Source organism: Urocitellus parryii, chromosome 3, assembly GCF_045843805.1.
Source record: "Urocitellus parryii isolate mUroPar1 chromosome 3, mUroPar1.hap1, whole genome shotgun sequence".
NCBI lineage: Eukaryota > Metazoa > Chordata > Mammalia > Rodentia > Sciuridae > Urocitellus > Urocitellus parryii.
In genome coordinates this window covers 93,483,675-93,497,055 of record NC_135533.1, presented here as the reverse complement: position 1 = coordinate 93,497,055, position 13,381 = coordinate 93,483,675, and the positions used below count along the sequence as shown (strand labels likewise).

Sequence of the window (13,381 nt, the reverse complement as noted above, 5' to 3'; positions counted from 1 at the left end):
TCTTTCTCAACTCCCCCCACCCATACCCTTTCTTCTAGGAACCCAGAGGCCCCTTCCTCCTTACCTTTGGGACTTCTGAGTAAGAGAGGGGACACTTGCAGCTTCAAAGGAGAATTAGCCAAAATCTGTCCATAGGAGATCTTTAAGTATAGGATGGGCAACAACCCAGTCTTGCTGCTGACCCTTCGCACAGAATCTCTAGAAACTCCGTAGCTTCTCACATTTTGTGCCGTGGGACTTGGTTGGCTGAATCGCTGCTGAGCAAGGCAAACTCATCTACTAGAATCCACAAAAGACATTTTGTTAATAGAAAAATATTAGTGACTAGCATCCTCTCACCTATTCAATGTTTGCTAATGTCTCTGGCACTGTTATAGAGAGATGAAGAGAACTGTCCCTCCATAGTAGAGGCATTTATTCACACATTTAATCATTCAGCATTGAGGTGCCTGAGATCTGATGAGCACTGGGTATGGGGTGGCCAACGGGGGAGACATGGCCCAGCCTCCAGGAGCTTAGAATCTAAGAGTTTAACAAAGCTCTGTGCAACAGGCAAATCTCTGTGGAAACAAATGCCACGTTCTTCACAGAGAGTGGAAAATTTCTGACCGAGATTTGAAAGGAGTTGTCATGGGTGGGTGGAAATTCAATTGTAAGACTTTCGATTTTTAAGGATTAAGGATTCTAAATTCAAACTCCATAATTTATAAAATAAGTTGACTTCTTGTTGTGTGGCTTAACTTGGACATGCAGTGCTGTCTCACTGGATTTGGAGCTTAGACCGTCACCGTGTAATCAGAGGGCGGATCTCACTGGATTCTGATTCAGATAGGAGAATACTGGTTATCCGTGAAGCTAGCATCTTCCAACATTCCAGAATCCAGCTTTTGCTTTTATACTGCAATTCTTAAATCTTAAATAAGAAACAGATTCTCCTAGAAGGTGATGTCTTAGAGTCAGCTTGAAACCCTGGTCTTAATTAAAAAGACTTTTATTCAGATTTACTGCACTCCTTATCCATCCAGCATCTTCTTTGTGCTAGGAACCAGGAATCCAAAGGTAAATATTACCTGGCCCTGGGCCTAGCTGTCCACTGATATGATTTATTTATAAATGTACAATTACAATTCATCATCTATGCCAAAAAAAATAATTTAAACAGAGTAGTAGAGTTGAGAACAGTTCATGGAAGAAACGGCACTTGAGCTGGGTTTTGAAAAGGAATTGGCCAGGTGGAGAAATGAGGGTGAGACTTTCCAGGAGGAGGACACAGCGTGTCAAAAGGCCCAGGGGCCTCTCCATGTGTGAAAGAGCATTCTCTGACTGGGAACCAGTGAATTGGGAGCCTAGGATACCCGGGGACAGGGAGAAGAAAATGGGTTGGAGAACCAGTAGTTAATGCTATTAAGATGGATTGAAGCCTAGAAGGTATAGGTGCCTGAAAAAAGCATCCTCTTCTACTGTGCACTATCCGAATGAGCAAATTTGTTTGCCTTTTAAAACAGAAACTCAGGTCCACAGATATGTAGATGAGCAGCAATGCACTGTAGCTATCAAATCTACTATTATTTCTGGGGCCCTATTAAACACCCACGCATAGGCCAAGTTCCATCCTGTGTCTTTCATCAGCATACTTTGTCCTCCGGATGATCTGGATAGATGGAGAACCAACGTATTTAAGGGGATGCTGGGTAAAATGTCCAGATACGTTAAGTTGCCCTAAAACCTGAACCAGTGCTGTGCACTGAAAACATGTTGTGTAAGATTCTGTTCTTGTATTGCCAGTCTATCTTTTGACTCATGGAAGAAAATGCATTCGTACACTTTCTGCACCAAGGTGCTGTTTCTCTGAACATCCCTGACCCAGTGTGCCTTGTCACTGATCCCAGGGCCAGAGGATTGAGTTCAAAGTCAGAGACCTGACAATATAGAGGGACCTGAGGATATAGAGGGATGATCCCCCCCTTCCCTAGAACTCAGCCCCTCCAGAACCTTCCTCCACATGGCAGGCTGGCAGGTGTGCCTCAGCAAAACGGGAGGAGATGAGCTGCTCCTGGGTGTGATTTTTCACTGAATTCAATCCAGAGGGAATGAAAGGCCTTCGGAAGTGAGCAGCAAAGCCCCAGAGCGTTAGATGTCTGTGTGATTGTTGTGGTCTGTGTCTGGAAGCCCCTGAGGGGGACACTGCCCCAGTTTTGTGACAGCCTACTCAGCCACCACCTGGTGCCTTTCTCCCTCCCAGGCAGTTTGGACAGGTGGCATCTTCCAGAGTGTTGGCCTGAGAGGCGCCATTGCTCCCAGCTCGGCAGCCTCCCTGCTCCAAGTGCTGCAGAGCTGACCTCCACCAATGATTCAATGACAGCAAGCTGAAGACGTCAATAAAACCCATTATAAGTGATAGCACCCTTTCACACAGGCCTGTGGTTCAGAGAATTAATTCCTCCCACCCTCCCAGGAAGCCTCAGTGAAATTAAAGTGGGGATTGACATTCTCACGAATTTCCCATTTCCTGCCTGTGTTTATCAGCAATCTAGGTCAGGACAGTTCTGATCATTTACGTCCTAAGTAAGGCATACAAGGGCAAAGCCCAAAGTCAGCACACCCCTTTATTTCTCTTCCTTCTCCATCCCTCTGGAGAGGAGAGAGTGTTACAGGGTCACAGCGCTGACCTTGCCAGGACCCTGGTCTCAGGAGACTTCAGCACCTTGTCAGGAGCTCACAGTCCCGGCCAGCTATGGTGATGTTCAAACCAGCTGCTGCCACCAGGGGTGATTGGCCATGCAATTTCCCTGAGCAAAGTGGCAGTTGTCATCCGGGCTCAGCCAGAAAGATTTTGATGAGTTTTGCCTTGTCCTGTTTACCATGAAAAGTCCCCTCGTGCTGCTGTGATATCCAGACTGGTTGTTCAAAAGCAAAGCCCATCTTCTCCCTTCTCTTAAGAATGAGTCAGAGTTTTTCTAATGAATGACTCCCCGATGAGTAAAGAAATAGTTGCTTACACAACATTCCTTATCCAACAATAATTTTTGTGAATTTTTGAGATTAGAGTTCAAGGTTTTATTGGAAAAAAATATTTTGAAGAGAAAAGATTTATAATCCCAGCACCTTACCGCAATTTTCATTTCACATACTGGTCTCTAGTATTCTATCTACAGTTGTTCATAATTATGATCTGTGTGTGCATAGTGTTCATTTCTCCTGCTTTTCACTTAATATCAGGTGTTCATAATTATCTTACTGAATGACTGACCATATATATTTCTTTCAGTTGCTAATTTGTCATTTCCTTAGTACCCAAAGAAGGGAGAGATAGTTACTTTGTCATAATTTTCTTACAGATAGTAGTATGTAACTTTTGCTTGCTTTTGAATATTCTTTCTGGAATAACCTCAGAAGGGGGATTTTTGGTTCTTGATGTGTATTGACTTTTTTTTAAGGATAATATCAATTGATGCTACTACTAGTAAAGCTATGATTTTAATTGTAAATTAAAAGACCTGTGAGATATGGTTATGGAAACAGGTGCCGAACTTAATGGAAAATGGGATTTGTTTGTTATTGGTTTGGGTGAGCTCCTTTACATGTCATCTTCACTGGGCAGAGACCTGCATGGAATCCTAAGGAATAAAAAGAACAACAACAAAAAAAAAAAAATGGAGGAGTGTTTTTTCAGAATAGCTTCCAGGCCACAACATCCTTCTTTCCTTCGATTTCTGGTGGAGTGAGGGAAGCCATTCGAGTGTGAGATTCTGGAAGGTCTGGCCTCAGAACTAAAGCTGTTTCCTCTCGATGAGGGAACAGCTGGAGGTGAGCCATGGCACACAGGAACTCCACGAGAACCGGAAAGAACTTCTTGGTGGACTCTCTTGAGAGAGGATCCAGCTCACAGTAGGTCTTCAGAGTTTATTTTGGAAAAAATTCTTTGATTCTTCTGAAACCTAGAGGCATTGACTTTGGCTGCCTTCCACCTTTTCTCTGGGACATTGGCGCCAGGGGTCACTCACCAAAGGCAAATCCTCTGACGCGAACTGAGGTGGAGAATAAAATGGAGAAGTCTGGCTCCCTGAGAGAGAATGTTCCCTGGGGAAGTTACTGAGCCGTGCAGTTCCCAGATCACCACAGGAGAGAAGGGGTATGGATACACTTGACCCTTCTCCTCCAGATTTGGAGCCACGGGGTGTTGGGATGTACTGAGGACTCTCGTTTTCCAGAGATTCCACCCTGCTGACTGCTCAGGCCAGCAGGATGATCATGGTGCTAGATATCAGTAGAATACATGCCTAGAAAAGTGGTTTCTAACTTACATTTTAGACATGACACTCAGCACCTTGGCCAAAGTCATTTAGCTGCAGTGAAATGAAAGTGTCCTTTGGTTCTTGGAACTCTGGGCCTGGCCCGCAGTCTGCCCTCCACAGTGAATGAGTCCAGGTCTGTCATTTGAACCTATGCTTCTCCTTAATATCCTGCAGCCTCTAGTGAATCAAATCTGTGTGTGCATTTGCTCCACAGTAGTGCAAAGGGCAAAGGACAGCCATTGAGATTTGGGTTCACCCAGAAGCCTCGTTGCCTTGGAGATAGCCTCTATGTTTTGGGGAGGTCAGACCTTTATGGACCTCTGTCTGTTTGGGGGTGATAGAAGGTAGAGTAGCCCTTCATGCTGCTGCTTGTGGGAGAGTTTAGTGTTTGCTATGTCTCCCTGGGAGGGAGATACTGCAGAAAGAAGAAGAGAACAGCTTTGGAGCCATTGGCCTTAACCTCTCTCTACTCTGCCCCATATAAGGGTAGTGACATCACTTACTACATGGCTGTTATGAGAGATCAGGTGATTCCCACAGATCTCTCCTGAATGGAGAGAAGGATTCATGCTGCAAACCTTGAAAAGCATGCCCCCTCTTCCTGCTATCTTCGTTGCTGCTTCTCTTGTCCAAACAGGCAGCAAGCCCTACTCCATGTTCAAGCTGCAGCCATTTATAACTGTAAAAAGAAAATGCCAATCTTCTTTAATTTAGTGTTTTCTTGGATCTCTTGTAGGAGGTGCTTGAACTTGCTTTCTCCATCTTGTATGACTCAAACTGCCAACTGAACTTCATTGCTCCTGACAAGCATGAGGTAAGAGTCTCAGTGGGGTTAATTTATTACAGAACGTTATATTGTTTCTAGAAAAACAGCACAAGGAAAAATACTGGAAAGGAAGAAAAATATTTTGAAGTCTGCCCAAAATAATCATAAACAAAAGGGAATCTTATTATCCTGAGGTAGACTAGAAACCTCTTTAAAAATTGCCAGTTATAACAGGTCCAACTTCTTAGTAGTTTGATTGATATTTCATGTGTGTTAGTCATCTTTCCATTACTGTGACAAAATACTTGAGATAATCAACTTAACAAGCAGGAAAGGTTTATCTTGGCTCAGGGTTCAAGAGGTTTTAGGCTGTGGTTGGTTGAATCTATTATGATTTTTAATCATCTGGTAAAGCAGAACATCATGGCAGGAAGCTTATGAAAGAGAAAGCTCCTTACTTCATGGTGACTGGGAAGTAAGCAAGAGAAAAGGAAGGGTCCAGAGTCCCAATATCCTTTTGAAGGCAACTCTCAATGGCCTAACTGCCTTCAACTAGGCTCCATTTCTTAAAGATTCTACCACTTTCCAATAGTACCACAGGTTGGTACCAAACCTTTAACAAATGAGACTTAAGGGGACATTTAAGGTCCAAATTATAGCATAATGGTAAAGAAAATGGATGTACAAATGCTTCATACTTAGCAAAGACATAATTGTTAATCCAGAGGAAGAAGCAGCCCTGGCTAGAGCTTTGGTTTTCATTGAATGTTTAGGTTTTTGGTCTGGATTTTCCCAAGATAAACTAGTCTCTATTCTTTAAAACATCTGATGAAGTAGGTTCTCTCCAAGTTTCTTTAAGCTATTTTAAGAGGGTTAGGGCTGTCTCTGCTGTTGGAATTTTATTTCCAAGATGCTTTTATTCCTTTTTGACATCTTGTTATATGTATAATTTGTTTCTCTTCTTGAAGCACACTGTCAGCTATATTTAAAAGGTTTAGCATAAATCTAGGAAAATGCATTTGTAAGACAAAGTAGCAGTTATGGTTGATTTAACTTTTTCTCTTGTAAACTGGAACCCAACATCATGCTTGAAAATTTTATTTTTAGACGATACCATTCAAGTTTTTGTTTTGCATGTCATTGCATAAACAGGTTTTAGAAAGGGAAGGGAACATTTTAGTGAAATCTGACTTTTGTTCCTCATTTCCCCTAGGAGATGTAGCTCATTTAGAAGGTCTTTAGTATCTGGTTTTCACTGGTTTGAAGCTTTTGAATAAAATCGTACATCCCAAAGAAAGAGGAAAGATTAGACACAAATCCTGCATTTAGAATGGTGCTTAAATATAATTCTGTGTCACTTGACATTTAGTTTGCAGAAGGGTAAGACGTTGTCTTCATCTTTCTGAAAATAGACACTGTGTCCTACTATTTCTGTTTTTAAGTAAAAGAGTGGTTATACACAGGCCACCATATTCAAAATGTATAGAACGTTATAGAAAACTACTCAGAATAGTAGAACGTCAGCTGTAATTTAAATCAATGCAAGGCTGTTTTCCCCTGTGTAGGTACATTAATTTCAGATAAGAATATATGCTCTAGGACTGCTAGATTTTTATTCCTGTCACTTCTTATAGAGGCAACGAGGACAGAGATAGCATATGCTTATGAATGCTTATAGCTTCTTCAAAACACTTGCATATTGATTGCCTCATCTTATTTTCACAATCACTCCATAAAATGGAAAGTTCTATTACACATATTATTTATCAAATGAGGGGAGAAAGGTTTCCCAAACTGAAGACCTCAACAACAGAAAGGATAATAGGAATTATAACTAGCCTCATTCATCCTGTGACAGTCCCTATTACATATTATAAATACTGATATAAACGTATAGATATATAATTTTATGTGTGGATCACCTCAATCCTTATGTAACTCTACGAGAAACAAACTAATAGTATCCCTATTTTGTAAAAAAGACAAATGAGGCATACAGAGGTTAAGAAGCTTGGGTTGGGGTTGTAGCTCAGTGACAGAGCACTTGCCTAGCACATGAGAGACACCAAGTTCACTCTTCAGCACCACATTAAAAATAAATAAACAAACAAACAAATAAATAAATAAATAACATAAAGGTATTGTGTTCATCTACAACTAAAAAACAAATTTAAAAAAAAAAAAACAGTTCTCGAGATCACTCAAATAGTAATAGAGCTAGGATTTGAACCCTGGTAGTCTTTCTCCTGAAACCCTTTCCCATTAACCCCTACACTAGAGGGACAGAGCCAGAATTGAGCTCAGTATTTCCTTCTAGTCCAAACTACTCTTGTGGTAGTTTTTATATCATCATGCACAGTCAACTCTCAGACCCCTACAGTTGTCTAACTTGCATGCTTCTTTTTTCTTTTATACTTTGTTCAAATGAGAATCTAACTAAGATGCACACACTGCAGTTGGTTGCCAAGTTTTAGGTCTCTCTGAATCTTTGGATCCCTCTCTGTTTCTCCTGCTTTCACAATAATGTGCATGTGCTTCTCTCTTCCTTGCAAGTTACTTATTGAAGATACCAGGTCATTACTCTTCTAATGTGGTCAATAGTCTAAGATTGTGCTGATTATAATTCTGTGTATTTGTTACTGTTGCTACTGCAATACACTACCACAGACTGTTAGTATTAAACAACACAAATTTATTATATTAGAATTCCGGAGGTTGAAAGTCAGATGTGCCTGAGGTACCATCAACATGGTATGGGCTGCATTCCTTTCTGGAAGCTCAGGGGAGAATCCACATTGTCATTCCTACTTCTGAATGCCTCTTGCATTCCTTGGCCTCCATCCATCTGCAGCAGTGACAGCTTGAGCCCTCTCATCAAATCAGCCTCCTCTTCTGTAGTCAAATGTCCCTCTGCCTCTCCCCTCTCTTTCTCAATTTAAGGACCCATGTGACTACATTGGACACAGGTGGAAAATCCAGTTTTCCAATAATCTGCTAATTTAAGGTCATCTGGTGGTAACCTTCATCCCCTGTGCCACATAACATAACATTTTCACAGGGTCCAGGGAATAGGATGTGGATATCTTTGACAGGTAGATGTTGTTCTACCCTCCACAGACTGCAATGTCATTTTATACATTCATCCCTTCCTAATATTGCCTATAAATTGGTGTTTAGAAGACTAACCAAAGTCGGGCTCCATTTTTAAGCAGTAGCAATAGTGTTTTCTACTTCTTGTCTTTCTTTTTTGAATGTTGGAAGCTGCTGATGATCATTGCCTTGATCTTTGAATCCACTAGAGTTGCCAAATATTGATATCTCAATTCTGTCATTCTGTCTTCATTTATTAGTGGGATATAGAAAGAGAAACTGGCCTCATCAACTATTTGATTACCCTAAAGTTAGGGTTTAAACATATCTGTGTCAACATATTGCAGTTATTACCAATGCCAGCATCCAAATTATTTTATCTGGGGCAAGTAGGTACACCATCAAGTTAGCTGATGGACACTAATGACGTGACCCTGTGTTTTTGATAATGTTCTGCATTCTGCTATGACAAGATACACCAGGTTCATCTTTCCTGCCTTTTCTCTCTAAACCCTTGGTTACTTGTGATAGGAAATGGCAGCTATGAGAATCTGGACATGAGGTATGATTATTAACATTTGATCATTATCTTTAGGTCTTTTGGGGGACAAAACTAGAAATTATGATTTTTTTTTTGAGATAAAATATACCATGAGTTGATACTGATAGTTCCAACTCAAAGCAAGTATTACAGGATTTCTAATTGATTGTTCGACATCATTTTTAATAAAATGTTCTTTGTAGGTCACTTCTCAAAAAAATGTTCCTCTGGGTTAATTTGCACCAGGAGTCTGGCCAGGGCTATCAAAGTTGTGTATAGGAGCAGTTATCCCCAGGATTGGGGGATTCCCCATAAAGTGGTGTCAGAGCTGGTAGTGACCTATGAGAGCATGGTATTCGGTGGTACCCATATGTGGATATTCATCAGAATTACCTAGGAAGCTTTTACAGATAAAATTTCCTCATCTAAGAACAAAAAAAAATCAGGATCTCCAGGGTAGAAACTAGGTATCTATTTCTATCAAGGTTATTTGTGAGGAAACAGATGGTTAGACATGTTCAGAATCTGGCTGAGGTATTCATGAGGACACTAATGCTTCCAGAAATCCCTTAGCACTAAACCTATGTTTAGATGGGTTAAATGCTTTGGCTGAGATCACATAGCCAAGGCAGAACCAAAGTCCAACAGTTCACTGCGGCACTCCTCACACAGGGGGTGCATGCACTTCAGCCCAAAAAATGATGCCATTGGCGTGTATCATGGCAGATTTCCATCCCATCACAGTGACTTAAGAACGCCACCAGTCTTTTAATGCTACGTTGAGATATGCTTGAATATTCTGGGCTATAATTCTTGTATATTTTGTGGCCCAGGTAGCCACAATCCAAGAATAGACTTAAGCAGGATCTGAAATTGCAACTTGACTCAATAAAGTGTGGAAAGAACTGAATCTAGAGTGTATGCTAGAAGAAAGACCAGTGAGGCAGGAAGCAGAGCAAATGCTATTATAGAGCCCTGTGTAGGACCAGGGACAACCTACCTGGTAGGGAAGCACAGCATCCAAATACAGGCAATTTTCTGAGATGCTGGCAACAGAAGTTGACTCCTTCTCCATGTATCATGGTCCTCTTTCCCATCTCCCTTTGAGATCACTCAATCATTTTAGCCATTTTGGCCACCAGACATTGGGCAGCCAAAAGCTGTTTCCTTACCCTTTCACTGAGAAACACAGGTAAGAACATCTTTGTAGAGTGGAATGGAGCTGGCATTGTGCATGCTAGGAATCAGGTCAGGCAGACATTAGCTAGTGGACTAGGAACAATGATTGGAGTCAAGAAAGAAGCAAGCTTGGCATGGTGCCGTGTCCAGGAGTGTTGGAATATATATATCCCACCATACCTTAAAGCCAGGCATGCACTGGTAGGTTATTAGCAATACTATGCTGCACAACTGTGGAGAACTCAGACCCTCTGCTGCTCCCTAGACATTTCTACATGGAAGAGCAAAGATTCTGGAGGCAGGTTGCCTGATTTCCAATTCCACCCACTCCACTTGCTACCCTTTTACTTAATTTCTCTGCCTCGGCTCTCTAACTTATAAAATAGAGATGACAACAGAAATGTCCAATTTGTAGAGAGGCAGCAGCAAATATTAAATGGCAGAAAGCTCTTAGGGCAGAGCCTAGCAATGTTGAGTATTCCCTAGGTGTTAGCTGTTTGCACTGCTCTTGTAATTGCCAGCAATCGTGATCACCATTGCCTCCTTTCCCTGCCAGTACTGTATCTGGACGGACGGGCTGAATGCGCTGCTTGGGAAAGACATGATGAGCGACCTGACACGGAATGACCTGGACACCCTGCTCAGCATGGAAATAAAGCTCCGCCTCCTGGACCTGGAAAACATCCAGATCCCTGACGCACCTCCACCCATCCCCAAGGAGCCCAGCAACTACGACTTTGTCTATGACTGTAACTGAAGTGGCTGGGCCCAGACAAGCCCCCACACCTCCCAAACTGGAAAATCTAGCTAACAGGAGAGAGGAACGAAAACATAACTCGTGCTTTGGAATCATCTTTTGGTAAAGGGAAGCTGCAGGTCACCCTCTCTTTGGCGTCACCTCTAACCCAAAATTTTTTGGCCCCTTCCACCTCCTTGGATCTGTTTCTGGACGCGCTGCTTTAGATCTCTGCCCATTGCTGCAGTTCACTTGGTGGGACAATAGCCAAAAGCCACTGCTAGCAAGAGAGCCATCGGGCATTTCCATCCTAATCCCTGGCAGGCAAACTCCTTCCTTCCTAGAGTAGGAAAGCCAGCAGCCCCAGACCTCAAGGAATGAATACCCCATGGCCTGTGCCTGGAAGAAATGGCACAGCTACCTGATGGGAAGACAGACGCCATGCTCTCCTTTCCCTTCTCTCGAGGGTCAGCTCATGTCACTGGGTTCATTTGAGTTGAGATCTGCTTTGGGATCTCTCTCCCCGTCTCCTGACTTGGCCTTGCCCTTGTCCTCTTGGGTCCCAAGGGCAGCACCAGTATTCTCATAGTAAGCCTCGCCAGCACTGGGTCTCCCAAACAGCCCACAGAGCCCACGCCCACTCCGCATCTGCACTGTGACCGTGACCAACCACCCGCTGCCCTCTGCGCTAGCTAGTCTTGGGCTTCCTCTCCCTGCCCCAGCCCAGACCTGCCTTCCTCATTTCCACACATGCTCCCAACCTCTTAGCTGAAAGCACAAATGAAATCAGTAGTCACACTCCATCTCTAATAGACTAAACCTAAATGCCTCTATGACGGGCTGTCACTATCCGAGGGTTTCGTGTCACCTTCTCCTGGGGAACCTGCTGCAACACAGGTTTTCCATGGGATGGTCAAGCTGTCAGACATCCAAGTTTACATCGTTGTAATTATTACAGGTATTTACAATTTGCAAGGGTTTTTTTTTTTCGCTTTGTTTTTGTACAAAAGAGTCTAACATTTTTTGCCAAACAGATATATATTTAATGAAAAGAAGAGATACATAAATGTGTGTACTTTCCAGGTTTTTTTTTTAATTATTTTAATCCCAAACATCCTCCTAAGAATAACATTCCCTTAAACATGCTGTGGAATAAAATTAATCATGATGAGTTGGGAGCTGGTGTTTTGATTTGGCAACTTGGGTTCGGTCTCCTTGGTCGTTGGCATCATCTGGGAGCTTGTTAGAAATGCAAAACCTGGGACCTCACCCCACACCTTCTGAGTCAGTGCTTTGTGTGCACATTTTGTTTTTAGTTTGGGAAGCACTGGTCTAAAGGACCCTCTTCCACTGATAGGGCATTGTAGGCGCTGGGCATCCGTAAAGGATGTTACTTCTACGAAGATCATCTTAACTCACCTGGAAAAACAGACTTGCTGTGTAAAAATCTGATCTACTCATTTTACATTGTTGCCTCCTGACCATAATTTTTTTCCCCCTTTACTATTATAACTTTTAGAATGTATCAAATTAAATAGATCCCAACTTTTAGGGGAATATATTTAGCAGTAAAAAAGAATACAAACCCACAGAAAGTAAGTCAGAACTAAAATCTAACTGTGAATTAATAAATTACAGGTCAGAGCACAGCCTAATATTGTCATGATTTAGTTCCACTAGAAACATCATCTGGATCATAAACTCCATGAGCTTAAAGGACTGACCCAAGCATGCAGAACTCGGCATAGGCAGCACGAGCCACTGAACTCACAGCACAAGCTTTTGGGTGCATCCAGGTGACTGCTCTTCACTGCCATCAGGATGTGCAATTACACACTGACCTGGGGTTGAGATGACATGGTCCAGAGCACTCCATAAATTGAAGGAAAAAGTCCCTTGTAATTCCTAGTCATTCAAACAGGGTCAGTGTTCCCATCAAAGCACTCACACCCTTGTGTCAAGTCAACAACTGTTCTTATCATTAAACTTCCGTTATTGACATATGTGTCCTTTGTGTTGAAAATATCATTGTTCTAAGCTTGGGCCAGTGGTGCAATGGATAACGCGTCTGACTACGGATCAGAAAATATTGTTCTAACCAGCATCATGATAAAATAAACATTAGGTAAAAACACAGAGAGTCATAACATTTTTTACTTAGAGAATTTAAGAGCCCATCCATGAAAAAAGAGAATTCCATGAACCAAGATATCTGACTTTGAGTTTAAGAGAATGATCTATCCTATGACTCTGGCTGGAAAGAATTGGCCTCTACCCTGGTCTTCTGGTATTCCTACTTTCATTTATTAAATAAAAAGGAACACTTTCAGTCAGGGCTTTTTCTTTCCCTTTTTTTTTTTTTTTGGACACATAGTTACACATTTGAGATACAATATGACATTTTATTAGTGTATACACATTAGGTAACAGTCCAGGGTAATTAGAATATCCATTGCCTTAAACTTTTATCATTTCTTTAGGTCATCATCACATTACATTAAAATTCCTCTCTTCTAGCTCTCTTGAGATGGTCAATGCATTTTTGCTAACTATATTCACCTATGCTGTAGAACACTAGAACTTATTCCTCCAGCCTAATTGTAACATTGTAGCCATTGACCAATCTCTTTCCATCCTTCCTGCACACTCCCCGATCTCTGGTAACTACTCCTGTACTCTCAACATCAGTGAGATCTTTTTTTTAGATTCTGCATGAGTGAGATCATATGGTGTTTGTCTCTCTGTGCTTGATTTATTTCACTTAACGTGAGTCC

The 13,381-nt window shown here is 41.9% G+C and overlaps 1 protein-coding gene across 1 annotated transcript in view; it reads left to right on the top strand.

Moving 5' to 3' along the window:
• Nucleotides 1-12,963, top strand: part of Elmo1 (engulfment and cell motility 1) — a 559,102-nt gene extending 546,139 nt beyond the window's left edge. Inside the window, exons 21-22 of the mRNA XM_026387606.2 lie at nucleotides 5,032-5,109; nucleotides 10,428-12,963. Coding sequence (XP_026243391.1) covers nucleotides 5,032-5,109; nucleotides 10,428-10,628 — 279 coding nt within the window. The 3' untranslated portion in view covers nucleotides 10,629-12,963. The remainder of the gene's footprint in view (nucleotides 1-5,031; nucleotides 5,110-10,427) is intronic.
• The last annotated feature ends 418 nt before the right edge of the window (nucleotides 12,964-13,381 follow it).